Source organism: Dipodomys merriami, unplaced genomic scaffold (genome assembly GCF_024711535.1).
Source record: "Dipodomys merriami isolate MVZ:Mamm:240054 unplaced genomic scaffold, mDipMer1.0.p SCAF_6, whole genome shotgun sequence".
NCBI classification, from domain to species: Eukaryota; Metazoa; Chordata; class Mammalia; order Rodentia; family Heteromyidae; genus Dipodomys; species Dipodomys merriami.
Genome location: NW_027206179.1, coordinates 6,574,562 through 6,602,075, shown reverse-complemented (window position 1 = coordinate 6,602,075; position 27,514 = coordinate 6,574,562). Strand labels below are relative to the sequence as shown.

The 27,514-nt window shown below is 52.8% G+C and overlaps 3 protein-coding genes across 12 annotated transcripts in view; 1 reads left to right on the top strand and 2 right to left on the bottom strand.

Annotated features, from left to right (window-relative positions):
* Positions 1-29: 29 nt before the first annotated feature.
* On the bottom strand, positions 30-10,105 carry Saxo5 (stabilizer of axonemal microtubules 5). Of its 6 annotated transcripts, none has more exons than XM_070002353.1 (10): positions 9,992-10,105; positions 4,390-4,817; positions 3,440-4,033; positions 2,691-2,794; positions 2,491-2,591; positions 1,888-2,000; positions 1,691-1,800; positions 1,191-1,392; positions 578-663; positions 30-263 (listed from the first exon to the last, which is right to left on the bottom strand). In XM_070002353.1, exons 3-10 carry the CDS (start codon positions 4,023-4,025, stop codon positions 36-38), a joined length of 1,530 nt encoding a protein of 509 aa, XP_069858454.1. In that variant the 5' UTR covers positions 4,026-4,033; positions 4,390-4,817; positions 9,992-10,105; the 3' UTR covers positions 30-35. The 6 variants fall into 6 exon arrangements, with proteins under 6 accessions (XP_069858454.1, XP_069858456.1, XP_069858458.1 ...); XM_070002355.1 differs by having other exon boundaries at positions 4,662-4,817; XM_070002358.1 differs by lacking the exon at positions 578-663 and having other exon boundaries at positions 147-263.
* Positions 10,106-12,156: 2,051 nt separating this feature from the next.
* On the top strand, positions 12,157-18,554 carry Pex11g (peroxisomal biogenesis factor 11 gamma). Its single transcript, XM_070002365.1, has 5 exons — positions 12,157-12,241; positions 14,096-14,284; positions 15,418-15,596; positions 16,512-16,574; positions 17,933-18,554. Exons 1-5 carry the CDS (start codon positions 12,182-12,184, stop codon positions 18,165-18,167), a joined length of 726 nt encoding a protein of 241 aa, XP_069858466.1. The 5' UTR covers positions 12,157-12,181; the 3' UTR covers positions 18,168-18,554.
* Positions 18,555-19,559: 1,005 nt separating this feature from the next.
* The window catches only part of Arhgef18 (Rho/Rac guanine nucleotide exchange factor 18), a 77,142-nt gene continuing 69,187 nt past the window's right edge, over positions 19,560-27,514 (bottom strand). For 4 of the 5 annotated variants that reach the window (XM_070002344.1, XM_070002343.1, XM_070002341.1 and 1 more), the window contains 8 exons: positions 26,448-26,636; positions 24,838-24,975; positions 24,501-24,631; positions 23,901-23,957; positions 23,765-23,812; positions 23,174-23,653; positions 22,159-22,471; positions 19,560-21,694 (listed from right to left, as the gene is read on the bottom strand). In XM_070002344.1, the coding sequence (XP_069858445.1) occupies positions 21,369-21,694; positions 22,159-22,471; positions 23,174-23,653; positions 23,765-23,812; positions 23,901-23,957; positions 24,501-24,631; positions 24,838-24,975; positions 26,448-26,636 (1,682 nt within the window). In that variant the 3' untranslated portion in view covers positions 19,560-21,368. The remainder of the gene's footprint in view (positions 21,695-22,158; positions 22,472-23,173; positions 23,654-23,764; positions 23,813-23,900; positions 23,958-24,500; positions 24,632-24,837; positions 24,976-26,447; positions 26,637-27,514) is intronic. The other variant, XM_070002342.1, reaches the window with a different exon arrangement.

Sequence of the window (27,514 nt, the reverse complement as noted above, 5' to 3'; positions counted from 1 at the left end):
AAGACTGACAAGAGGCCTTCTGTCAAGGAGATTATTTATTGCAGACTGGGACATGGGTTCATAGAGATCTGGGGGGCCCGAGGGTCTACCTTCCTGCCCCAGCAGCCCCACCATTTAGGGGAACCTAGGGGCAAATGGCTCTCATTTGTAACATTCGGTTTCAGCACCAGTGGACCATTGTACTTGAAAGGAAATTCATCTTTGTAGGTGGTTGACAAGAAGCGTTGATCACCCAGCGGGGGCTCCAGGTGGCTGTATTTGCACTGCAGAAGTGGGGTGACAGTGGGGGTGGGGTTGCCTGGGGGATGGCCGATCCACTCTAGCCATCCAATGATTTCCAGACCACCCTGAGGACATAAAGAAAAGAGCAGAGGCCCACCCAACTTTGCCTGGTGATTGGGGAGTGGGTTAGAGGGGTTCCAGTCTGGCTTGACAGAGACTGAGGGTCTCCCAGGAGTACCTCCAGCACTTGGGTTGACCCTAAGGGATTTGGCACGAATTCAGTTTAATCGTCTTGATTTGGGGGTGGAAGCGGGGGGGCTGTGGCCTGGTAATTGATCCTTTTCCCTCCTCTTACCCGCCATAGCAAATCTTGCATCATGGCGGCTGGGGCTACTCCATGAGGCTTAAAAGAACTCTGGTTCTCCGTTGAAAACTGTAATTCTGGAGATTTGGATTGGGGTTGCCGAGTTGAGGGGCAAGAAGAGAGATGGGGAGGACAGGGGATGTGAAAGACTTGAGGGTGTCTGAGAATTGAAGGATGGTTAGGATGGAGTGGGGCGGGGCTAGCCCAGAGGAGTTAAGGGGCGGGGCCAAATAGCTCATGGGGTGGAGCCAGCCACTTCGTAAGGGCGGGGGACCAACCAGCTTGTGGGGGCGGAGCCGGTACTTGGCAGACGAGGAGGGGTTAGGATTGGGTAAAGGTGGATAGAGAAAGGGGCGGGAGTATGGCTGGCCTAAGTGGGAGTGGCCATGTGAAGGTAGGTGCAGGGTTCCAGGGTGGCATTGGGATCTTGGACAATTCAGAGTGGGAGTCAATCCGGGAGGCTGGGGCCAGAGGAGGTGTGGCCAGGGCAGTCAGCAGCACGGTCAGGGGCGTGGCCAGATCCACATGGGCGTGGTCAGAGCCTGAGGGGCGCGGTTTCTAGGCAGGGGCTGGGCTTTCCGGGTTGGGGCCGGACCATGCTCACCGCCCGTGCCCAGTGGCAGTGTGCTGGGCAACAAATGAAGGCTGGGGGCAATCTGTGTAGGCTGGGGTTCTAAGTGGCCGTAGGTTGAGCGCGTGGTAGTGTGGAAGAATTCTCTGAGCAGCTTTGTGTCTCCTAGGGCCACGTGATCCTTCTGTTTCTCTAGAGGTAAGTGGCGGCTGGGTGGCTGGGTTGCAGGCGGGGTCTGTAAGGATCACAGGACGGAGATCTGGGAAGCTCCCATGGCCCCAGCCCATTGGAAGGGTGGTGGTGAGTCCTGTGTGACCTTGGACAGCTCCCTGGTGCTGGGAATGGAGCCTGCGGTCTCATTTTACAGACCGAGTCACTGAGGCTGGCAGGTTGTACTCATCCTCCATCACTCAAATGGATTCAGGATATTCTCCCTTATGAGCTCACGCCCACCTCAGGACCTTTGTACTTGCTATTTACTCTACCTTGGATACCTCTTTCCCTGAGGGAAATTTGTTCCCCTTCTTGCTGACCTGGCCGAAGAAATACTGCATAGAAGTATCAAGGTTGCCTGGGCCGGGCTGCCAATTTCCTTTCAAAATGTGGGAATCCGGAGTCTCATCGTGGGAGGAAGTAAAAGGCTCTGCCAATGGCAGAGTAGATGTTAAGTAATTTTCAAGGAGCTGTCCAAGGAGTCAGGGACAGGGCAGACATCCCAGCAATCTCCCACCTGGCTCCCGGGGATAGAAATGATCATTCATAGTTGTCCTGTGGTAAAAGTGTCCATCTCCAGGATTAATGTTTGCTTGGAAGAGCTGGGCTGAAGCCTGGGCTTTGTCGTACCTTGGGTAAGAGAAAGAAGATCAGTTGTGGTTCCTTGCAACTCTCAGGAAAGGGGACAAGAACAGAATGGCCCAGTCAGGGGTGGCTACTGTGGGCAATTTGACAGGGTTAGTGTGATTTCCCTGCCAGGGGATGGAAACTTCAAAGATAAGAGTATTGGTTCCTGTTGGGTGTTGGTGGCTCATGCCTGTAATCCTAGCTACTCAGGAGGTTGAGATCTGAGGATCCAGGTTCAAAGTCAGTCTGGGCAAGAAAGTCTGTGAGATTCTGATCTCCAATTAACCAGCATAAAGCCAGAAGTAGAGCTGTACTTCAAGTGGTAGAGCACCAGCCTTGATTGAAAAAACTCAGGGACAGCTCCCAGACCCTGAGTTTAGGCCTCAGCATGCATGTGCGTGTGCGTGCACGCACATGTACATAAACACACACACAGTATTGGCTTCTGAGAACTCTAAGCAACTACTACTGAAAGCCAGTTGTCCCTTTGTACCTGTCTGGGGACAGCTCCTGGGGCGTGTGCATCTGCTTCAGGTCTGAATGCATGTGGGTATAGTTAATATTGCGGTCTCCCAGTTGCACAGAGGAGGAGGCCTGTGGGTACAGAGGGATTGCAAAACCACACTCACCCAGCAAGCCTGGCTTACCTTGCCCCCTCCCCCCCAAGAGGCCACTGCGGCAGCCCCTACTTACCCTCTTATACATGGGAGCAGGTGGGCCTGGAAGGGCCCTGAACTGTCTTGAGTTGGAGGTCTCTATGGGGCCCTTGTAGTTCCACCGGAGAGGGTTGGGACCCCCTGAAGATTGAAGTGGGTGGGGAGGAGAGGAAGGACTGAATGAAAACAGGTGCTGGTGGCTCTTGCCTGTCAACCTGGCTACTCAGGAAGCTGAGATCTGAGGATTGTGGTTTGAAGCCAGCCCTAGTAGGAAAGTCCAGGAGACTTGACCACCAGAAAACTAGAAGTGGCGCTGTGGCTCAAAGTGACAGAGTGCTAGCCTTAAGCAAAAGAGCTCAGAGGCAGGGCCTAGGCCCTGAGATCAATCCCCACCACCGACCAACACCAATAAAGGATTGAAGGAATGGAATTTGATTCCCCGAGGAAAGGGATTTGAGTTGATCAGTCTAGACTTAGGGCCAAACTGAAAAACACCAACATAAGCTGGAGTTAGGAGTCGGATTTTCCTGCTTGGTCTGGCCTTGAACTGGGGGACCTTAGATCTCAGTCTCCTGAGTAGCTGAGATTACAGGTGTGAGCCATCACACCCCTCCTGTTTCCATACTTTGCTACACGTCCCCGGGAGGAGGGGAGTTGGGAGTGTGTTTTGCTTCTGCAAAAGAAAAAAGGAGGAAACCCCCCCCCCAAAAAAAACTCGGATATTTGGGATCTGGGACTGGAGCACCCTCCCCCAACTCCTCGCAGGCGTCCCTGGGGTGCGCTCACCCAGGTGGTAGGAGGGCGCGCGGGGCGGCGGGTCCTCGGAGTAGGGCTGGAAGTGCGCTTTGTGCGTGGTGTGCGGGATGCCCAGTTTGTCCTTGTCGCCGGCTGGCACCGAGTCTCGGTCGAAGATGAGGCGCGCGCCCCGGATCTGCTCCCGGGCAGCGAGCGGCGGCATCCCGTGCCAGCCGTAGGCGGCGTGCGCCAGGGACAGGCCGATGCCGGCGTGCGCGCCCGCGTGCAGGGGCAGGTGGCTGGCCTGCAGGGTCCGCGCGCGCTCCCGCCGCTGCTCCGGCGTGTCCCCCGGCGGCGCGCTGGTCAAGGCGAACGCGCGGCGCATCTCGGGCAAGTACCCGTCGTCCTTCCAGCGCCGGTTGTAGTGGAAGAGCTGCGAGGGCGACGGCGGCCGGTCCGGCGGCGCCGCCGCGGTGACCGGGTAGGCCGGGAAGTCCGCGTGCGCCTTGGAGCGCCTGGCATCCTGGTGCAGACGCGGGTCGAGCGCCAGCGAGAAGTGCGAGGCCTTGAGGTAGTCCCGCAGCGTCGCCGGGTCCGCCGCGCACAGCCGACGGCCGTCGGGGCCCAGCATGGCCATGGGGCCACCTGCGAGGGGATGGGACCGGGGACTGAGCTGGGGACCGCTGGGGACGTGTGTGTGTGTGTGTGTGTGTGTGTGTGTGTGTGTCCGTCCTGGGCCTGGGGGCTGTCCCTGAGCCTCTTTATGCTCAAGGCTGGTGCTCTACCACTTGAGCCACAGTCCCATTTCTGGCTTTTCCCCCCCTGTGATTAATTGGATAGTAAGAGTCTCCTGGACTTTCCTGCCTGGGCTGGCTTCAAACCACAAGGCTCAGATATCAGCCTCCAGAGTAGCTGGGATTACAGATGGGAGCCACCACCACCACCAGCGCCTAGCTACATTTCTAGCTTTTTTGCTGCTTAATTGGAGATAAGAATCTCACCGGCTGGCTTTGAATCTCCGATCTCAGCTTCCTGAGTAGCTAGGATTTATAGGCCTAGGCCAGGGTGCACAACTTTTTCGTGTGTGTGTGTGTTTGTGTGTGTGTGTCAGGGGTGTTCATGGGAACCCAGAGGAGGACTGGGTTTGATCCTTACAAATCTCTGCTACTCCAGTGGCTAGGATTACAGGCCTGAGCCACCACTACCCGCCAAATAAAAGACCTTTTTGAAGTGTACACGCTTCTTCTTGCTGTTGTTTTGATCATTTTGCAACCTGAAATAGCTGAAAGTTGAGGAGACTCTGAAATAGTTGCTAGGAGAATCTGAACCGTGAGCTTCCTTAGTCAGGTAACCGGGGAGTAAAGTAACTGAACTCTGGTGGGCGCCAGCTTCCTTCTCCATGCCAACAGGAACAGGGTCAGAAACCTACCTGTCAGGATGAAGAGAAGCTTATGACTCTTGAACCTGGCAGCAGGAGCATGTATGAGGTTGAGCTAATTCAGACTAATTAGTGGTTCCACTGGGCATCTCAGTGTGGAAAGCAAGGGACTGATAGAAAGCACTGGGAGATGGGTTTATAACTGTAATCTCCGAGACCTAGGGGGCAGAGATTGGGAAGATCATGATTCAAGGCCAGACTGGGTATAAAGTCCAAGACATCTCATCTGAACCAACAAAAAGCTGGATTTAGTGACACATCCATGACATCACATAAACTTTTTTTTTGTCTGTCATGGGGCTTGAACTCTGGGCCTGGGGAACTGTCCCTCAGCTCTTCAGCTCAAGGCTAGCACTATACCACTTGAGCCACAGCACCACTTGCGGCTTTTTCTGTTTATGTGGTGCAAAGGAATCGAATCCAGGGCCTCATGCATGGGAGGCATGCACTCTACCACTGAGCCACCTTCCCAGCCCTCATCACATACACTTAAGCAAGAGGATGGTGGTCCAGAATGGCACAAATATAAATGTGAGCCCCCCCCCCCAATTTGAAAAATGCCTAGGAGGCTGGGCCATGTGGCTTAGTGGTAGAGTGCTTGCCTAGCATGCATGAAGCTCTGGGTTTGATTCCTTAGTCCCACATACACAGAAAAAGCCAGAAGTGGCACTGTGGCTCAAGTGGTAGAGTGCTAGCCTTGAGCAAAAAAAGAAGCTCAGAGACAGTGTCTAAACTCTGAGTTCAAGCCTCAGTACTGGCAGAAAAAGAAAAAAAGGAAGAAAAAAAAAAGAAAAATGCCTAAAGCAAAAGAAAGCTGGAGTATTAAACAGAAAGCTCCAGTATTTGGGGGTGTGTTTCAGTAATAGGGTTGTGTCTCGGGTAGGTTTCTAAGCAGGGGGCTTGTCTCAGTGGTGAGGGCTCAGTGATAGGGGCTGTCTCAGTAGCTGGCGAGTGTCTCAGCGGTGGGGTCAATGGCTTAGTAGCCGGGCCACGGATCACTGGTGGCGGGTCCTAGGAGTGTGATTCAACTGTAGGTATGTGGTTCAGTGTTAGGGGCGTGGCTCAGAGCTAGGGGCGTGGTCGGTAGTGGTGGGTGTGTCTCAGAGGTAGGGGCTTGTCCCAGTGGTAAAGTATCCTGGTGGTGGGGGCGTGTCTCAGTAGTAGGGGCGTGTCTTAGAATAGGGGTGTGTCTCAGCAGTGGGGGCGTTCCCAGCAGAAGGAGCAGTGGAGGGCGTGTCTCAGTGGTGGGGGGCGTGTCTCAGCTGTGGAGGTGTGTCTCAAGTGGCAGGGGGCGTGTCTTAAGAGGTAGGGATAATAGTTTAAGTGGTAGAGAGCCTGCCTAGCAAGTGCAAGGCTGTGAGTTCAAACCTCAATACTGCCAAAAATAAAGAGCAGGACTAAAGCTGTGCTGGTGAAAGGGAGGTTATGAGTCATTCCTGTTGGGCAGGAGACTGCTCTGTCTCCTTTGTATTCATGTTTTGCCTGTGCTCAGAAGTGAGTAGGAGAAAGCTTGTTTTGTCTTTTCCCTGCCAATCACACGGTGGCCTTGTCTGATGTTGGCGTCCAGTGGAATTGTTTACATCCAGCCAGAGGACATTGGCTGGGGCCCAGCTGTCGCTGCCAAACCAGAGGCCTAGCAACATCAAGGCCAGCTGTGAAAGCCAGACCAGCTCAAGTCTCTTTCTCAAAGGTCAAGTTTGGCTCTGGGGAAAAATGGGTGCTGGTTGGGGCAGGGCTTGCACAGCTCCTTTTTGTGTCTCTGGGCCTGGAAAAGATCCTAGCATTATGGTGTGTGTGTGGCGGGTGTCTTTCAGCAGGACAACATGGACTCAAGAGAGGGATCCTCTTTCTTTCACAGAAGTCTGCAACTGGGGAGGCTCCTCCCCTTGGTTCACCTTGATCATGGCTCAGGGCTTTGTTTTTGTTTTTGTTTTTTTCTGATGTAAACTCAGCAACCCCAATTGGACATGGAAGAGGCACACAGAATTCCTGAACCGAAGTCTGAGCTGAGCATTGGTGTCTCATGCCTAAAATCCTAGTTATTCAAGAGGCTGAGATCTGGTGGATCAGGGTTCTGAGCCAGCTGGGGCAGAAAAGTTCACTAGACTCCATCTCCAAAAACAACAGCAAAAAATAAAACAGCCAAAATTTGAGCTGGTGGCATGATTCAAATGGTAGAGTGCCAGCTGGGCAGGCAAGATGGGCAAGTATGAGGCCCGGTATTCAAGTCCTGATACAAAAAAACCTTTTTAAGGGGGTATATACTGATGTTGGTTGTGGTGTGGGGATTAAGAAGTCACTTGGAAACCAGGTGCTAGTGGCTCACATCTGTAATTCAAGCCACTTATGAGATTGAGATCTGAGGATTGCAGTTTGAAGCCAGCCTGGGCAGGAGAGTTAATAAGATTCTGATCTCCAATTAGCCACCTCAAAACAGGAAATGGAGCTGTGGTTCAAGTGGTTGAGTAGCAGCCTCAAGCTAAAAAGCTAAGGGACAGTGCCTAGGCCTTGAGTTCAAGCTCCAGTGTCAGCACACACACATACACGTATATGCACATACACACGCACATGCACAGATTACTTAGGATATTGTAGGCAGGGGAGGCTCAGGACTCAGGTGAGAATGAGACTGTAGGCTGAGGAGAAGTGGATGGAGAGTCTGGAGAGTTTGGTGACACTCTTGGTTGAGAGTCTGTGTGTGTGTGTGTGTGTGTGTGTGTGTGTGTGTGTGTGTGTGTGTGTGTGTGTGTTTGTGTGTGTCCTGCAGGCAGATAACTGTGTAGGGTGACTGATGTACCTGACTTAGGTTCTGACCAAACACTCCCTGGATTGACCCTGAAGTTGTTCCAGGTCCCCGCTGTGCTCAGCCATGATGAACACTAGTCAAATCCCCTGTAGTTGGATGTGTACATATTTCTCCCCAGATAGTGTGGAGCATAGAAGAGCTTTGAACAGGGAGTGGCACTTAATTGAAAACTTACTTTATGCCAGACTATGGCAACATAGCTGGGCAAATCAAGAGGAGGTAGAGCTGGGTGCCAGTGGCTCACACCTCTAATCCTAACTACTCAGGAGGCTGAGATCTGAGGATCGCAGTTTGAAGCTAGCCCAGGCAGAAAAGTCCCCAGGAGACTCTTTTTTTTTTTTTTTTTTTTTGTCAGAGGTGGGGCTTGAACTCTGGCCTGGGTGCTGTCCTTTAGCATTCCAGCTCAAGTCAAGCACTCTACCACTTGAGCAATATCACCACTTCCGGTTTTCTGGTGGTCAATTAGAGATGAGTCTCACAGACTTTTTCTGCCTGAGTTGGCTTTTAACCATGATCCTCAGATCTCCACCTGCTGAGTAGCTAGGATTATAGGTGAGAGCCACTAACACACAGCCTGTGAGATTCTTATCTCCAATAAACCACTCAAAAACTGAAACTGGCATTGTGGTTCAAGTGGTAGAGTGCTAGCTTTGAGCAGAAAGAGGCTCAGGGACAGTGCCCAGGCCCTGAGTTCAAGCCCTACAACCAACAAGAAAAAAAAAAAGAGGAGGCAGAGCTAAGAGCCAAGCAGGTAACTGGAAGGAGAAAGTGTTTTTGGAAGAGAAAAGGGCAGTGCAAATGTCCTGAGGCAGAAACGTGTTGTCACTTCAAGGAGCAGGAGGAAAGCAATGTGCTGGGATGGAGGTAGGGGTGAGTGGGTGGGTATGGGAAATTAATGGACTGAAATGGAAAGAAAATATCAGCAGAAGGATACCAATCAATGCTATTCATCATCGGGGAAATGCAAAAGAAAACCACAGTGGTATGGCATATTCCATCCTCAACCTGGTGGCTATTGAGAAGTGGAGACCCTTGGATATTGCAGGTAGAAATGTTAGCTGGTGCACCCACTGTGGAAGACATTTGGTAGTTTCTTGAAAAATGAAACAAAGTCAGGCACCCATGGCTTATGCCTGTAATCCTAGGTACTCAAGGGGCTGAGATGTGAGGATGGAGGATAAAAGCCAGCTTGGGAAGAAAGGTCTGTAAGACTCATCTCCAAATAATCATGAAAAAAGCCCAAAGTAGAGGTGTGACTCAAGTGGTAGAGCACCAGCCTTAAGCAAAGAAGCTAAGAGACAGCACCCAGGCCCTGAGTTCAAGCCCTAGTACTGGCACGCACACACACACGTACACACACACACACATACACACACACACACACACACACACACACACACAGTGAAGCATAGGGCTGAGGATACAACTCAGTGGTTCAGCTGTTATCTAGTACGTGCAAGATCATGAGTTCTATCACTGACACTTAAAACGGTAAACAGAATTCTCATACAGTTCAGCCTTTCTGCTCTTAGGCATATATCCAAAATAATTGAAAACAAGGACTTGAACAAGTATATATACCCACATGTCCATAGCGGCTCTAATAGAAATATCTCAAAAGTAGAAATAATCTGCACATATCAGTGGATGAAACAATTCAAAGAAAAAAGTGAGCTGAGCACTAGTGGCTCATGCTTGTGAGCCTAGCTACTCAGAAGACTGAGATCTGAGGATCATGGTTCAAAGCCCACCCAAGCAGAAAAGTCTGTCAGACTCTTACCTCCAATTAACCACTAAAAAGCCAAAGGTGGAGCTATGGCTCAAGTGTTAGAGCAAAAAATCTCAGGGTCAGCACCTATGTCTGAGTTCAAGCCCTAAGACTGGCACAGAAAGAAAGGAAGAAAGAAAGAAAGAAAGAAAGAAAGAAAGAAAGAAAGAAAGAAAGAAAGAAAGAAAGAAAGAAAGAAAGAAAGAAAGAAAGGAAGGAAAGAAGGAAGGAAGGAAGAAAGGAAGAAAGGAAGGAAGGAAAGAAAAAGAAAAGAAAAAGAAAGAAAGAAAGAAAGGAAGGAAGGAAAGGAGAAAGAAAGAAAGAAAGAAAGAAAGGAAGAAAGGAAGGAAGGAAGGAAAGAAAAAGAAAAGAAAAAAAGTGATATAGCCAGCCAATGGAATATTATTCAGCCACCAAAATGGAACCGAATTCTGGTGCAGGCTACAAAGTAGATGAGCCTTGAGATCATTATATTTGCTAAAGGAACCACATACAAATTGTCAGTGTGATGGACAACTTTCTAATACCAGAACAAAATGCTTGGGACAATCAGCTTATACAAAAGAAAAACAATAACAATGAAAGAGTTACTTTGGCTTGTGAGTTCAGAGGTTTTGATCCGTGGTCACTTGGCCCCATTGCTTTGGGCCTGTGGTGGCACAACAGATTAGGAACAGAGCATGTGGCAGAGTGAGACTTGTTTACCTCTTGGAAGCCAGGAAGCAGAGAGAGAAAGAGAGAGAGACAGGAAGGGGTGGGATCTCAATACCCCACTTCAGGGCACACCCTAATGACATCACATCCATTTATGAGGCTTCTCTTAAAGGTTCCACTGTGTCCTAACAGCACCTTAGGCTGGTAGCCTTTGGGGACATTTCTCTAACCATAAGCAGGCATATAGTGTTTGCCTCCATTTACACAAAACTTCAGGAATAAGTAAATATATAGTAGAGTCAAGTAGCTAGAAGGATTAGTAGTTGCCAGGAATTGATGTGGTGGGGGGTAATGGGGAGAGTATCCCCATACTCTCTGATGGGAGTGTAGAGAAACTCTTCCACTTTGAATTCTTGGCTAGGATGGATCCTTGTAACAGAAGAATTAATAAAGCCGGGCTACTGCTGGCTACTCAGAACTGATAAAGTCTGTGAGACTCTTATCTCCAGTAAACTACTCAGAAAAACACCGGAAGTGGCACTGTGGCTCAAGTGGTAGAGCGCTAGCCTTGAGCACAGAGAGGTCCAGGGACAGCTACTAGGCCCTGAGTTCAAGACCCAGGACTGGCCAAAAGAAAAAAGAAAAAACAAGCACTCATGAACAAGTATAACTCAGTGTATGTGGGCAATGCCCATGTTACAATTTCTGCTTATCTAATATCTTCCACCAGGAATGGTGCAGGGGCAGGGACTGGACAAAGAGAAGGATTTTAAGTCTCTGATGGTAAGCAATTATGTGTAGGAAGATAAAGGATAGATACAAGGTGTCTCTGGCAATCAACCTTTGTCCTTCCTGATAGAAGACACTTCTGTAAACTTACATCTCCATTTTGGGCAAATAGTAGGAAATACCTTTAGCTCAAAATAAGCCTTATACCAAGGTATGGGATTGGGAGTGGGGAAAGTACTAGGGTTTTTAATTCAGGACCTCTCACTTGCTAAGCAGAAATGTGATCACTTGACCCCACTCTGCCAGTCCCTTTGTGTTGTGCTAGTTATTTTCTAATCAGCTGCCCTTTGTATGTCCAGGCTGGCCTAGAACATAGAATCATTCCATTTGTGCCTCCCTTTGTTGTTAGGTTAATAATATGCTCTATTGTAATCAGCAATTTGTTAAGATGGGGCTCTGAGTCGACCTGGAACTGCAATCCTCCTTTATCTGCCTCCCAAATAGGAAGGATTACAGGTTTGAATGGCTAAGGTGGACTATTTTGTGGTCTCTTTTGGGGGCTGACACAAATACTTTGAAACTAGCAAGGGGGCTATGGGTGTAGGATATGTGACTTACTGAATGCCACTGGCTCATGCGTCTTTAAATGGTGAAGTTAATGTGATATACATTTTACCTTGCTAAGAGCAAAAGGAGGAAACGGAAGTTTACTTTCAGAAAATTCTTGACCTGTTTTGATGAGATAAAGCATAGCTACTGCGCAAAAATCCAAAGCTCCAAAACACGACACAGGTGAGCAGTTAATCTTGGGCCCAGTCACCCCTCCCTGGAAGAGCACCCCAGTCTCTTTAGCAGATTCTCCTCTGTTCTTTTCCAATGATCTCTGCATTTCCTTAATTCACATCTAATCACGCTTCACGATTTTACAAAGATCACAGGAGCTCACACGCTGGCTTAAGCAGAAACTACAGGGAGGGAACAGCCAGAGGATTTTTTATTTTTAAGAAACGAATATTTTGAGCCACTGGTTGGTACTTTTGCTTGAAATATTTTTTTTGAATTTTTTTAATTCTTTGCGTGTGGGTAGCTAGTTCATTTTGCAATATTTTTGAGTAAATACTTGATCAATTTGTCGGGCACCCTGATTGCAGCAAGACTGGGAGATCATTCTGGGGGGGAACCTACGTGGCCACCTCACTGTTGCAAGCTCGGTTGGTTTGTTTTGCTTGCAGATTAAAAAAAAAAAAAAAAAAGCTCAGGATCTGGAACAAAGGGCAGTCGCCGCGCCTGCGCAGAACGCACCTGCGCGCCTTTTCCCTGGGAACAGGCTGGATCACGTCTGGCCCCGCCCCCTGGCGCGACACGCCCACGGCGTGGTGACGTCACGGCGGAGTTGCCATGGCGGCGCTGAGCGGTCTGGCGTCTGCGCTGGAGTCGTACAGGGGTCGGGACCGCCTGGTGAGGCTGGAGTGGATTCCGAGCTCAGCGAGGGGGAAACTGAGGCCAGTGAGAGGGGCGCTGTCGCTCAGGATCGCCGGTCCTAGTGACGACCGGACGCTGTTCCCTAGCGTGGGAACCCGATGGCACCAGCCCGACCTGCTTGTTACCAACCACATTTCCGGGTTTGGACATTTGGAATCGGCCTGGGCCAGTGTAGTTGCTCCAAAAGTTAGGATTTTGGAGGCTACCCCTGTGTCTGATCCCCTCCGGCTGTCCAATTACTGAACGTAGACTCCTTTTTTTTTTTTTTTTAAAGTTTCTTTTTGTAGTCCTAGAACTTGAACTCCAAGCCTGGGCTCTGCCCCTGAGCCTTTTCACTCAAGGCTGGCGCTGTACCACTTGAGCCCACAGCTCGATTTCTGTCTTTCTGCTGCCTAATTGGACATTAAAAATGTCTCACAGGCTTTCCTGTCTGGGCTGGCTTTGAACCTTGATCTTCAGATCTCTGCCTCCTTCAAGTAGCTGAGATTACAGGCATGAGCCACAGGTGCTTGGCTAGATTCAGTTTAGTCCCATACAGGTAGCCGTTTGGGTTGTACCAGTGGGTGAATTGGCGTCCAGGCATTTAGATTCCAGCCTAAGTGATTGCATTTCAGGTTTTAATCCCCCCCACTCTCTCCCAGTTATAGTGTCTGGCCATTATAGCAAGGCTGGAAGGAATTCCTAGTAAAATACATCATAGGAACCAGCTATTATTTTTTTTGAGTGAAAAACTGAGTCTATAGACCAGGTTGGTCTTGAACTACTTGTGATTGTTAGGAAAATGGAGGAGAACGGAAAAGGAATAGGCCAGACTCGATCATCAACAGTCGAGGACTGTTTATTGGGGAACAGCTAGGGGCACAGACCTTCCTGCGGGCTTGGAGGTTGTCCCTTCGAGTTGGGACAGGAACTGGCCTTTTATAGGAGGTCCAAGCAAGGAGGCAGAGGTTAATGAAAAAGCCACTAGGGCAAGGAAGGTAGAGGCCTTTCAGTTAGGGGTCACTATGGGATGTTTACAGCTGGGTTTAGGTGGATTGCCCTGCCTGCACTTCAAACAAGTTCACACATACCTGGGATTTTGCCTGGCATCCTTATGGGCCTGGGACAATAGGGTGGGGGGCAATCCTTCAGAGATCCTCCTGTTTCTACTTCCTGAGTGCTGGGATTACAGGTGTGCACCACTGTGCTGGGCTTGGAATGAGCAAATTCAGGAAAGTAAAGGATAGAAAGGCAATGAGCCTCATCTATTTCACAAGGTTCCAGATCATTTCTAGAGTGGGCTTTCTTCTCCTCTTCTCCTTTAAAGTAATTCAAGCAAGCTCTTTTTTTTTTTTTTTTTTTTTGGCGGTGGGACTTGTAACTCTTGGCCTGGGCGCTGTCTCTGAGCTCTTCAGTTCAAAGCAAGCGTGCTCTAGCACTTGAGCCACAGTGCCACTTCTGGTGGTTTATTGGAGGTAAGAGTCTCACGGACTTTTCCCACCAGGCTGTCTTTGAATCGTGATCCTCAGATCTCAGCCTCCTGAGTAGCGAGGATTACAGGCATGAGCCACCAGTGCCCAGCTCAGCAAGTTCTTATTTTTGTGTCTTGTGTGGGGGCTGAATGATACCATGCCAGCTAAAGGGCTTTGGTCAAACCAGGTACATACAAATATACATTTCAGCCTTGTCCTCCTGTCTGCTTGTCTCACGAACAAGAACCTCTTTTGTGTGAGGTTTGTTGGTGTAGAATTGCCTTTGGGTTCAATCCTGCATGGCCAATGACCAGGCCAGGGGTTCTGTAGCTCTGCCCAGGGGCAGGACATAGGGCTGACTGCTTCTGTTTTCTCCTAGATCCGAACACTGGGGTACTGCTGTCAGCTGCTTGGTGGGGTCCTGGTTGAACAATGTCCCTCCAGGTCAGAATTGGGGACACGGCTGCTGGCGATGTCTGCCCAGCTCAGTCACTGCAGGACTGTCCTGAGACTCTTCGATGACTTGGCTATGTTTGTCTACACTAAGCAATATGGCCTGGGGACAGAGGTAAAAGGCGATTGTGTGGCTGTGAGGAGAGTTGGGGATCCTTCAGTTTGGGTCTCAAAAGCTCTTTATGGATTTGTCCCACACATGTTCCTGATGAACACTTTATGAAAATAATTCTTTTCATTATTTGGTACTACTGGGGATTGAACTCACATCCTTGAATTTGCTAAGCTGGTGTTCTATCATCTGATCCAGACCTTTTCCTACCAACTGAGAATTGTGATCCTCTTTTTTGTTTTGTTTTTTTTTTTTTTTTTGGTCGGTCGTGGGGCTTGAACTCTGGGCCTGGGCACTGTCCCTCAGCTCTTCAGCTCAAGGTGAGCACTCTACCACTTGAACCACAGGGCCACTTCTGGTTTTCTGGTGGTTTACTGGAGATTAAGAGTCTCATGGACTTTTCTACTCAGGCTGGCTTTGAACCTCGATCCTCAGACTCAGCCTCCTGAATAGCTAGGATGACAAGCATGAACCACTGATGCCTGGCTTTATTTTTTAAATTTATTATTCTTTCTTGCCAGTCTTGGGGCTTGAACTCAGGGCCTGGGCCCTGTCCCTGTGCTTCATTTGCTCAAGGCTAGCACTTTAACACTTAAGCCATAGCACCACTCCCTGCTTTTTCTGTTTATGTGGTACGGAGGAATGGAACCCAGGGCTTCATGCATGCTAGGCAAGCACTCTACCACTGAGCCACATTCTCAGCCTGGGGTACAGGTTTTTAAGTCCTCTCCCAAAAGTATAAGAAACACAAGTCTGGTCTTTGTGGCACACTCTAGCTCACAGTCTTTGCTTTTTGTAGAGGTCCGAAATGAGAGGTGGCTGGATCCAGTGCCACAGGCTGTTGGAGAGAAATCTCACCACCACCTACCTGCTGTGGCCACAGGCTTAGACTGGGCAGTGGGTGACTCTCACCTGTCATCCTAGCTACTCAGGAGGTTGAGATCTGAGGCTCACTGTTCAAAGCCAGCCTGGGAAGTGAAGCTGTGGCTCAAAGTGGTAGAGTGCTAGAGTGAAAGAACTCAGTGACAGTGCCCAGGCCATGAGTTCAAACCCCACGTCTAACACCCCCCCCCCCAAAAAAAAAAAAGGCAGTGGGTATTTTAACCTCAGGCTCCTCCCCTCCCCTGACCCTGCAGGAGGAGGATGTTTTTGTTCGTTCCCTGTCTGTCTTGAGTAATGTAGCTGACCAGCTGTACTACCCGTGTGAGCACGTGGCCTGGGCAGCCGATGCCAAGGTCCTCCCTGTGGACTCTGCCCGGTGGTGGATACTAAGCACAGCCCTCTGGGGCCTGTCCCTGCTCCTGGGGGTTGCCAGGTGAGTGACATCAGCCAGAGTCGGCCGGTCCCCAGGTGCTGTCTCCTCAGCAAGGCTGTAGGGGCACCAGCCCTCGCAGCTTGCTTCGTACAGGGAGGGAATGGATTTTTCACTTTTTGGGGGGTCATTTTCCTTTACCATATTTTGTTCTCTTCTGAGAATTGATGTAACAAATCAGCACGAACCAATCCCAAATTTGTTTTCCTCACATTCTTGGAGGTCAGAAGCCTGAAATCAGTCTCTTCAGGTTAATGTCTGGCTGTGGGGGCCACGGAAGACCTGAATCTTTTTCCCTTCTCGACTCCTTCCCTCTTTTCATTTTTTGTGCCAGTACTGGGGCTTGAACTCAGGGCTTAAGTGCTACCCTTTAGCTTTTCCCCTTCAGGCTGGTGCTTTACTACTTGCACCATGCTCCACTTCCATTTTTTTTTTTTGCTGGTTCATTGGAGGTGAGAGGCTTAATAGATTTTCCTGCCCAGGCTGGCTTTGAATCGCGATCTTTGCATCTCAGCCTCCTGAGCTGCTAAGATTACAGGCATAAGCCACCAGCACCCTGCTGTGGTTCCTTCTTGAATCTTCCAGGCCCTGTCTTGTCATTGGCACCTGCCTCATCTCTCCATGTCCAGCATCTGTCTTCCTCCAGTGCTCAGAGCCTCCAGGGTGGGCACCTGGGCGGGTCTCTGAATGCACCTGGGGCTGTGGCTCCCGCCCTCGTGTCCATCAGCAGGCAGGTCCCAGATGTGGCCTGGGTAGGCTCCATCGGGGAGGGCCTAGGACTGTCCACTGGGGGCAGGGGAAGGTCCTTTTGTCACAGCTGCAGGTTTTGTGAAAACCGATGGTAGTGGTCTCACGTGGCCCCGCGGAGCTAAGCCCTCTGCTGCTCTGGTGGCGTGTCATGGCCTTTGTGTGTTGCAGGTCGCTGTGGACGGTGTTGAGACTGAGGCAGAAGCTGCGGAGCCCCACAGCCAACCTCTCCAGGTATGGTGTCCAGGCTTCAGCAGGGAGGCCCCCAGGGCTGCCCATGAGCTGAGCTCCTGATAGCTCTGCACAGCTGGATGGGCACAAGGTCGCAGGGCCTTACCACGACTGTGTGTGTGTGTGTGTGTGTGCGTGTGCGCGTGTGTGTCACTGGGACTTGAACTCAGGGCATAGGTACTGTCCCTGGTATTTTTTCTCTTGAGGCCAGCGTTCTACTACTTGAGCAGCAGCTCCACTTTCAGCTTTTTGCTGGTTAATTGGAGATAACACTATCTCCTGCCTGGGCTGGCTTTGAACCATGATCCTTGCATTTCAGCCTCGTTACTTTTTCATCTTATGTGAAAACCCTACACATACACACCACCTTCCTGCACACACACACACACACACACACACACACACACACACACACACACACACACACACACACACACACACACACACACACACACACACACACACACACACACACACACACACACACACACACACACACCCCCTTCCTGCCTGGGTGCAAGGCATTTGAGAGGATGGAGGCATGGGTGTGAGGCTGCATCAGAAGACCCTTGTACATTCTCCAATTAATTTTTTTTCTTTTTCTTTTTGTCAGTGTTGGGGCATGGATTCTGGCCTGGGTGTTGACTCTGAGCTACTATTGCTCAAGGCTAGCGCTTACCACTTGAGCCACAGCACCACTTCCGGTTTTCTGGTGGTTAATTGGAGTTAAGAGTCTCACTGACTTTCCTGCCTAGACTGGCTTTGAACTGCGATTCTCAGATCTCAGCCTCCTGAGTAGCTAGGATCACAGGCGTGAGCCACCAACGCCCGACTCATTTAAAAAAATTTTCCATTATTGTGATTTCTTTTTGGTCAATCATTGGTCTTGAACTTGTGACTTGGGTGCTGTCCCTGTGCTTCTTTTGCTCAAGGGTAGCGCTCTACTACTTGAGCCCCAGCTCCACTTTTGGCTTTATTGGGGTTGAGTATGGACTCAACTTTATTGGAGTCTGTATTGGAGATGAGTCTTCATGGACTTTCCTGCCTGGGCTGGCTTTGACCATGATCCGCAGCTCTCAGCCTCCTCAGTAGCTAGGATTACAAGTGTGAGCCATTGTACTTGTCCTTCCAAATTTGAGGAAGGATGCACATGTTTGTGTGTGTGTGTGTGTTGTGTGCGTGCGCATGTGTGTGCATGCAGGGGATCCAGGTGACCACCTCTGAGGCACCCCCCCCCCCCCCGCAGGCCTTCCCCTTCACAGGCAATCTCTGTCATGGCTCCCTGGCTTCTACCTAAGCGCTTTGGGGTGCCAAAGCCTTGGGTAGGACAGGTGGTGAGCGGCTCCCCTCTGCACCCACAGCCCACTGTCCTGGAGCAAGCGGAGGGCCGCGCGCGCCCGGATGCGATCCGAGGTCCTGACTCTCCTCAGCAACCTGGCTGACTTGGCCAACGCCATCCACTGGCTGCCCCAGGGCGTGCTGTGGGCTGGCCGCTTCCCCCCGTGGCTGGTGGGCCTCATGGGCACCATCTCTTCCCTGCTCAGCGTCTACCAGGCAGTCTGCACTGACAGTCAGGCTGAGGCTGGCAGCCCCTGACGTGGGCAGAGGGGCAGTAGACATGGCCAGGTCCCCACCCAGGGCTCCAGGGCAGCGTCTTTGATTGAGCAGCCTGGCACGGCCTGTGGGATGAGGGGCTGCTGTGAGGGTCCCCCAAGGCCCAGCCAGGGGTGCTGTGGTGGGAACTTCTCTCTAGGGACCACAGTGGGGAGGACCCCAAGACTCCCCAGTGGAGGCAGAGCTTGAAGAAGGCAGGTAGCTCCTCAGCCTCCCACCCACCCGCTGGCCAGAGGCCTTGTATCCAAAAATACGAAGGGGAGCAAGAGACTGATCAGGCCCCAAGAGGGGTCTTGGGGAGCTGCAGAGACAATCAGTTATTTTTTGGGAAAGCAGGAGAGACAGCTGATTAAACAATCTGGTGCTGGCGCTGTCTGTGGTGACGTCATTAGACTCCCGTAGCGCCTGGTTCCTTGCTGCCCCGGTCACACAGCCCCTCACACAACGGATGGAGCTGACTGTACCCCTAGCCTGCCTTCTGAGTGTCCTTACCCCTCCCACCCCCCACAAGGACAAAGGAACTCAGAAAACATGGACAGATCCTTCGGGAAAAAGGCTCAGCACCCAAGGCCTCACCATGCTAGGCAAATCCTAGGCCATGGAGCCACACCCCAGCCCTCCTTGTGGGACCAGGGCCTGTGGCCCTAAGCAGGTGTTTGACCACTGAGCCCTCTGCCCCGCTTTAGTTTTACTGGAATGTAACCCATAGCTGTCCAACTTGCCAGTGTGCAATTCAGTGGTGTGTAACTATTCAAGGGGTCACTTTAGGGTTTTTTTTTTTTTTATCATGGCCTGGGCGCCGTCCCTGAGCTCTTTTTGCTCAAGGCTAGTACTCTACCACTTTGACCCACAGCGCCACATCTGGTTTTCTGGTGGTTCACTGGAGATGAGCCTCACACTTTCCTGCCTGGGCTGGCTTTGAACTGTGATCCTCAGATCTCACCTCCTTGAGTTGTTAGGATGACAGATGTGAGCCACCGGTGCCTGGCTTGGGGTTCCTTCTTGCACACACCCTTAATGACCCGTCATGTGAGCATATTCCATTTTGGGGTGTCCTCTGATATCACTGGGGGCCAATAGTCAAGCCAAGGAAGGCTAAGGGGATGGCTGGGGAAGAGGCTAGACTAGGACAGCCTGACACAGGCCCAGGCTGACATCTCTGTGGCGTGGCCTGGCCTGGCGCCAGCGGCTGTGGGCTCCAGCATGAGGCGGTACCAGGGTAAGGCAGCACTGGTGGTCTCAGCTGGCCATATCTGTCCTGCCCTATGGGTGTACGTACCACCTGTCCCCTTCCTGCATCCCAGTATTCCCCACCTGTGGCCAAAGTTTGGGCACCAGACAATCTCTAGCCCTGAAGAATGCTTCTATCAGAAGTCCGCTCAAGACACTTTTATTGCTAGAATCTGGTCCCGAAACATCACACGCAGTTAGGTGTCACAAATAACTGTCAGGAATGATCGTGTCTGCAATGGGTGGAGACCGCGTGCACAGATCTCACCCCCACCTGCGTGCTACTTGGCCACCACCTTTGCAAACAGAATGGGCTCTCCCCTACGAATGACTGAAGGGTGCTAGGAGAGATGGCCCCATGGATGGGGCCCTTCTGTGCAGAGTGGGACCTGGTCCCCACCACGTGGCTTCTCTGGCTAGGACTGGAACATGCCAGCTTGGGGGACAGGTGTGTGGCCACTGGGCGGGGGGGGGGGGCAGTGGGAAGGGGATTGCCACTGGTGCTAGGCAGGGTTCTAAAACAGCAGGGAGTTAGTCTGCTCTTCTAAAGTGCTTGGATAAATCTCAGTACAAAAGTACAAAACACTGGAACATGGCACAGGTGTGCTGGGGGAGGGGCGCTCTGGACACAGGAGAGACAGTTACGAACGGAAGAGGACCAGCATGCGCAAAGTTGAGGTTCTAAGACACTTGGGGGGGACAAAGTCAGGGGATACCACGCCACCTGCTGTGCTCTCAAGTCCTGTCACCACCACTGGCTGGACCCCAGCTACTGTCTGCGCCTGCCTGGTCCCCAGGGCACTGGTAACCTTGCCTGGTCTCCAGGGCACCGGTAACCTTGCCTTACAGGGGTTGCTGCCTAGGAGGGCACTTCCTCATGGCTTCCAGTCCTCTGCGCCTGCCCAGTGTTGGGGATGGCCCGGTGGGGCACTGGCAAGACAAGTCCTCACTGGGGCCCAGGAAGCTCATTTGGCCCTGGTTGGGGTCCAAGAACCCATGAGAACTAGAGTGAGCAGCTTGGGACCTGGTCTTATTGCCAAGTCCTACTGTAGGCAGCCAGGATTGAACTCTGAGCAGCCGGGCTGGGCCTGGGCATTGGAAATTGGCCCGTTTTCCTCTGTGTGGTTCACCCACAGCCTGAGTGGCTCAATGCAAGGTTGGAGGCACCAACACAAGCCACCTGTGTCACTAGCCCTACACCTTTCCTCCACATGCCTGTGTGGCGGGGACACCAGTCCCTGGAGGGCCTGGGGGGAAACCTATCCATTTCATGGGGACTGAGGACCCTTCCACTTAGGGGGTGTCTGCTCTGGCTGGAACCTGAGGGCTCAGCCTCCCAGACAGGCTGAGGGGTGGAGTGAATGGGTGTTCTTGAGACGCAGTGTTTGGAAAAAAATCTATGTCAGGTTACACAAGGCGACAGGTGGTAGCTCCCTTTAAGCTGAGCTCCATGGTCCGCCATAGCCCACGGCCTCCCTCACGTGTTGGCTGAGGATCTGTCACTGCTGGGGGGGGGGGTCTCTGCCCTGCAGGGGAAACTGCCTGGCTTTGAACATCTACCCCTACGGTTGCCCTGATGATGCCCAAGCTTCATGGTGGCCTCCTGACATGGAGGCCTTGTCTCTTCTGGCTCCTGGGGGAACCCACACTTCTTGCTGCCCAGAAAACCACTTCTCCCTACATAACAGGGTGCTCTGGTTCAAGCAGCTCCTTGGCTGAGCGTGGGTTCAGGCTCCCACACAGATCTGGGGGCATCCCTGGGGGGAGTCCCCCATCCCTTACAAAGAACCCAAAGACTGCAGTACCTGGCCAGGCGGGCATCAGAGAGGGGGGTGCTTAGGCAGGAAAGGGGGTCAGCTGATCAGGCATAGTCACCCCATGTTGGGGGGGGGTTACCAGAGATACAGAGGCTGTGCAGGACAGAGCAGGGCCTGCACTTGGGGTCTCCACCCCTCAGAAGAAGATGACATCTTCCTTGCTGGCTTCCTCTTTGCTGGCCAGGGGTGTGGCCGGCAGTGGTGAGGGGGATGGGGGCACGGGGGCACCCCCAGGCAGGGCCGGGAAGCAGAGATCTGAAAGAGAGGGGGTGGGGGTGTGAGGCGCGGTCAGATGGGGCGGATGGCAGCTCTGCTCTGTGGCCGGGCGGGGCTCACCTGGGGTGGGCACAGAACCGTGGCTGCCAGGCAGGACGGGGCTGAGCGAGCGCCGGTTCCTCGATGTGTTCTCGTCCTTCCCCAGGAGCTTGTTGAGGAGCAGCTGCTGCTTCAGGTCGAATGATGCTGCAAGAGGGTGGGGGAGGTGCTCAGGCCTGGCCCCAGGCCACCCCCAGCCTGACCCACCCTCCACAGGCAACCAGAGGGGACCACAAGAGTTGCTGGATGTTGGAATAAGAGGGCACAACTCCCCAGCATATGTCCTTTGCTTGTGATCCACAGCATCCATGCTCTCTCGGCAAGAGAACATTCTAGAATGCCCTGAGCTTGCTCTGATTGTGTGGAGTGGTGGAGGCAGCAAGGGACCATAGTGCCTCTGGGCTTACTGTCCCTCTCTTTGGACAGGTGTCCATGCTGCGGGGTCCTGTGTGAACACTTCTCATCCACATCCCAGTCAGACCCCCCCCTTTCCCAGCCCCCCCACTTTAGGTTGGAGACAGGGCCAGGACTTAAGTTCCGTCATTTCCAGTTGGCCACTCTGGTTCCTTCTGGCTGTCTCTGGGTGCCCTGTTGGGCCGGGGGCAGCTTACCTGAGCTCTCCCAGCGCTGGGAGCCTCTGTTCTTGCTGCCCTTGTCCTTGCTGCCCTTGGTGGACGCGGCCAGCTTGGTGGGGATCTGCTGCTGCACAGCTGCCTGCCTCTGGGTCTGGTTGGTGGTGCTCAGCAGCTGGATGGGCACATCGCTCTTGGCTGGGGCACTGTCCCGGCGAGCCACCTCCGGGCGCTCCACACAATCAGGCCCGGCCCCCGACAGGAGCATGCTCATCCGGGTCCCTTTGGTGGGGGCTGATGGCCCCTCCAGCCCTTCCCCATTGAAGCTGGGGGTGTGGCTTGGGGGCTGGGCCTGAGAGGGTGACAGAAAGCATGTCCCAATGGGGTTGGGCCTGGTGTGTCCCCAAGCTGTTAAATAGTTCTAACTTGGGCACGCATGCTCCCTGCTCCCGCATCTGCTTTTATTATTGGCAGTACTGGGGACTGAACTCAGGGCTTTGTGTTTGCCAGGCAGGCACTCAACCACTTGAGCCACACCTCCAGTCCCCCTGGTTTTATTTTCAGACAGGGTCTTGCACTTTTACCTCAGGTGTCTCAGACACTTAACAGCTGAGATTATAGCTGTGTATTACCACAACCAGCTTGTTTGTTGAGGTAGGGTCTTGCTAACTTGTTTTTACCTAGGCTGATCTAGAACTCCTGGGTTCAGCTGGTTTTCCTGTCTCCTGTTGTAGGCAAGTTCTCTACACCTGAATATTCATCCATTCCTCTTTGTGCCAATACTAGGACATGAACTCAGGCAGAGCCTGGGTGCTGCCCCTTAGCTTTTTCACTCAAGGTTGGTGCTCTACCACTTGTGCCATGCCTCCAGAATTGCCTTTTGGTGGGTAATTGGAGATATGATTCTGCCTTGACTAGCTTCGAAGCGCAATGCTCACATCTTAGCCTCCTGAGTGGCTAGGATTACAGGCATGTAAGCCTAGTCCGGGACCTTAATATGGACACCTGGGAGCATGTGCTTGCCCTCGGCCAGGCCCGGCTGGCCCCAGCTCACCTCGGCCAGCGCCTCTGGTGGCAGTGCCCCGGGCGCCGTGTTCTGCTTCTTGAGTTTGCGCAGTAGGTCCTGGCGCTCCAGTCGCTCGCGCTCGCGCTCGTTGGCGCGCATGGCCTCGCGCAGCCGCTCTAGGTCCTGCTGGTAGGCCTGGCGGTGCAGCTCCAGATCTGAGCGCTCCTGGTCCAAGCGCAGGCGCAGCTGCCGTGCCTCGTCCTCGCGCTCCTGCAGGCGCGCGCCCGCCAGTTCCAGCTCTTGCTGCTGGCGCATGCGCTCACGCTCCCAGCGCTGCTGCTCCTGCCGCAGCTGGCTCTGCAGCCGCTCCACGCCCGCGCGCTCCTCCCGCTGCTTCTCGAAGTTGCGCTGCCGCTCCTGCTCCAGCAGCAGGTTCCCGCGCGTGGACTGCAGCCGGAACTGCTTCTCCCGCTCCTGGATGGCTGCCCGCTGCATCTCTACGTAGCTGTCCTGCTGTGCGATGACAGCCTGTGGGGCGGGGCCAAGGCGGGGCGGTGAGAGACACGCCCCCAGCACCAGCCAATTGGGAATGGGCACACGTGGCTAGTCCCTCCCACATGTCCCCACCTCCACCTATACCTGCAGGCCTAAGAGCAGCTGCGACAGCGTCTGGACTCGCTGGACAAGCTAAGGGGAAAGACAGACTCGGGTTGCCATCAAGACGCCACGGGGAGTGCATGCCGGTCCCTGGGGAGGCGGGAGGAACCCCACCTACCTCGGACTCCAGGATAGTGGGCAGACGGGGGCCAGTCTCTGCCTTGAGCACCTCACCCTGCAAAGTGGACAAACCCACATCAGTGTCCAAGGAGGCCATTTACATCCAGACATGCCTTGAAGTTAGGGGATCGAGAGAAGCCCAGGGGAACAGGCCCTGTAGTCAGCCCACTTTGGGAAGTGTGGAGAATGAAGGGATGGAGTGGTAAGTTCTCCAACAGGGGGGTGCTTGGGTATAAAGTTTGTTGATTGGCTTCCACCTTTCTGGGTCAAAGGGGAGGAAAGTACCAAAAAGACATGGACCCCAGTTGGTTACACCTGCGCTGACTGAAGTCCTGGGGCCCCAGGGTGGGGCTCCTGACCTGGGATGAGCCACAGCCCTGGCTCTGGGCTGTTCCCCACTGCCTCCCTCCCAGGTGTCTCCTGTCATTTCTGGGGATGAAATCAGCTGCTTGCCAGGAGCCTGGGCAGAGAGGGACACCACTAAACCAGAATAGCACACTCACGGTCATGCTCCAAGGACAGGGAAGCAGATGACTCTTTCTCCCTCCCCCGGTCCCCCCCCCCCCCCCCCCCCCCGGTTTCCCAAGAAACCACGCACCGCTTGCCGTGACTCTTTGCTGCCTCCTGGCACATCACCATCTCCGAGTTTCATGTCCGGGCTGCTGGCAGGCCCCCTCCAATCTCGGGGCCTGGGGTCATTGCTATAGACCTTCTTCTTAAAACTGCCATCTGGGAACCCCAAGTGGGGCACATGAGGACACTGGGGATCTGGAAGCTTCTTCCTTTACTCCTCCCTTCCCCCCGCCCCTGCCCAGGTGGGAAAGGCAGGCCCAGGGGCTCTCTGTGGCATCTTGGCAGAGCAACCGGCTAGGGCTGAGTGCTGGTGTCATCCCACTTGGATTTTGGGGAGCTGGAAGAGGGGGTGACATACTTACTCCTGCTGGGGCTGCCAGTGCTGTCGTAACCCCCAAAGGTCTCTGCCCTCCGGGGGAGGCCCGAGGGGCCGCCTCCCTCCTCCACCTGGCCATTGGCACTGCCCAGCCGCCTGCAGATTAAGCTCTGGATGCCCTCAACTGTGGAGGAGATGGGAGAATGGGCACCCTGTGGAGGCAGGCTGGGACAGCCATCCCCCACCTCCCTCCCCCATCCCTGTACCACAACCAGAACCTACTAATCTAAGTTAGAGGTCAGGGCCACAGGGCAGCCATGGGGAGGGACCCCTCCCCCCTCCAGCCCTCCCAGGGGCCTCCTGTGTCCAGGCCTTTGCCCAAGGGCTTAGTGAGACTGCCCAGGCTTCATCCAGTCTGGTAGCAAACAGAAGGGTGAGCACTCCTTGTGGAATGCCAGCCATGCCTCAGGGTGACCCTTTGGGGACCCACATGGCCCTCTAAGGGCAAAAGTGTTTGGCCAATGAAGAGGTGGGAGAACATTCCAGGCCTAGGGGCAAAATACACAAATGTCCTGGGGACCAAGAACAATGGCCCTAGGAGAAATGGGTGGAAGGACAACACAGATGTGGCCAGAACTGGTGGCTCATGCCTGTAATCCCAGCAACTTGGGAGACTGCTAAGGGGAGGATCATGCTTCAAGGCCAGCCTGAGCAGAAAAGTTGGCAAGACCCATTTTCAATCTTTATCTGGGCACAGTAGACACATGCCTGTTACCCTAGCAATCGTGGGAACCTTAAAATAGGTGGATCACAGTTCAAGTACATGCTGAAGCAGGAAGTGAGGCACTATCTTAAAAAACAACAACAAAAAAATAGAGCTGGAGGCATGGCTCAGTGGTAGAGGCCCTGACCATGAAAAAGAAGGGAAGAAGGAAAAGAACCTACACTGGGGCCATGAGGGCTCAAGGAAAGTACTGCTGATTCCAGAAAAAGTGCTTTAGGGAGCTGGCTCACGCTTGTAATCCTACTCAGGAGGCTGAGATCTTAGGATCGTGGTTCAAAGCTAGCCCAGGCAGGAAAGTCTGTGAGACTCTTATCTCTAAGAATAAACTACCAGGGCTGGGAAGGTGGCTCAGTGGTGGAGCGCTTGCCTTGCACGCATGAGGCCCTGGGTTCGATTCCTCAGCACCACATAAGCAAAAAAGAAAAAAGCCGGAAGTGGCATTGTGGCTCAAGTGGTAGAGTGCTAGCCTTGAGCTGAAGAGCAGATGGACAGCGCCCAGGCCTAGAGTTCAGACCTCACCACCGGACTCCCCCACCCCCAAAAGAAAAAGAATAAACTACCAAAAAAAAAAAAAAAAAGCCAGTAAGTGGAGCTGTGGCTCAAGTGGTAAAGTGCTAGCCTAGAGCAAAGGAAGCTTCAGGGACAGTGCCCAGTTCCAGAGGTCAAGCACCTGGAATGGCAAAACTAACAAACAAAAAAAAAGTGCTTTAGGGCTGGCAAAGGGGTGGCGAGAGGTTGCCTAGCACGTACTAGGCCTTTGATCCAGCATCAAGGTCTAAACATGTAGCTGGAGGTTAGTGCTGGGCCTTGCCCTGCCAGCCAATGCAGGGTGGCATGCGGACCTGGCCTGGCAGGATGGAGTGCTGACTTACTCTCATTCATGGCCGACTTAAGGAGCTGTTCCCCCTGCAGTGTCTCTGCGGGGTCACCCCCACGGAAGAGCCCGAGGGAGTGGGACTGGCCGGGATCTTGGAGCCCACTCATCTCTGCCATCTCCATGTAGATCTGCTGCTTCTCCAGGAGGCTCTGAGTGATCAACTGGTCCTTCAGGCTTAGCCGTTCTGCAAAGGAACATGGCGGTGGTGTTCAGCCCAGCCAGCCCTCCCCAGAATCCCCTGTGCCTGGCACCGGGTGGCAGGCTATGGGGATAGGCATCTGGCTGACCTTGAACTCCAGGAGGGGGAATCTGGGTCCTGGGGCCAGTGGCCCTGTCCTGGTGATCCCTCCCACCTGCACTGTGAACACCATACCATCTTAGAAGATGGGACTCTGTCCCACTTACCCCCCTCCACATCCTGAGTGAGGGGTGGAACTGGTTCTGGGACTTGAGCTCAGGGCTTAGGTGCTGATCCTGAGCTGCTTTTGCTCAAGGACAGAGCTCTACCACTTGACAGAACTCTACTTCTGGCTTCTTGGTAATTTATTGGAGATAAGGAGTTGTGTGGACTTTCCTGTTCAGGATGGCTTTGAACTCTGATTCTCAGATCTTAGTCTCCTGAGCTAGGATTACAGGTGTGAGCCACCAAGACCTGGCAAGATAGGACTTTTAACATGAAAGAACCCTGAGGCCACCATGCTCAGTGAGAGAAGTAGACACAAAATGCCCCACATAGTGTGTGGCTCTATCAATAAGAAACTTCCAGAACAGGTGGATCTACAGCCAGGGAATGGATTTATGGGGGACCACTGGGATGGGTGATGGCTGTATATTGCTAACACTCAAAAAGTCACAGACTAGCTGGGTACCTGGGGCTCACACCTGTAATCCTGCTATTCATGAGGCTGAGATCTAAGGATCATAGTTCAAAGCCAGCCCACCAGGCAGGAAAGTCTGTGAGACTCTTTTGCAATGAACTACTCAGAAAAAGTCAGAAAAGGTGCTGTGGCTTAAGTGGTAGAGCGCTAAGCCTCAAGCAAAAGAAGTTCAGGGACAGTGCCT

Bases quoted from the DNA above. Each gene is read 5' to 3' on its own strand.
- Saxo5 (XM_070002353.1), bottom strand. From the start codon at position 4,025: ATGGCCATGCTGGGCCCCGACGGCCGTCGGCTGTGCGCGGCGGACCCG. The intron at 1,393-1,690 runs GTCAGCAAGAAG...TGATCCTTACAG, and splicing joins TGCAGTATTTCTTCGGCCAG to ACCCCGCCTGCAACCCAGCC. The intron at 264-577 runs GTAAGAGGAGGG...CCACTTCTGCAG, and splicing joins TGCAAGATTTGCTATGGCGG to TGCAAATACAGCCACCTGGA.
- Pex11g (XM_070002365.1), top strand. From the start codon at position 12,182: ATGGCGGCGCTGAGCGGTCTGGCGTCTGCGCTGGAGTCGTACAGGGGT. The intron at 12,242-14,095 runs GTGAGGCTGGAG...GTTTTCTCCTAG, and splicing joins ACAGGGGTCGGGACCGCCTG to ATCCGAACACTGGGGTACTG. The intron at 14,285-15,417 runs GTAAAAGGCGAT...CTGACCCTGCAG, and splicing joins AATATGGCCTGGGGACAGAG to GAGGAGGATGTTTTTGTTCG.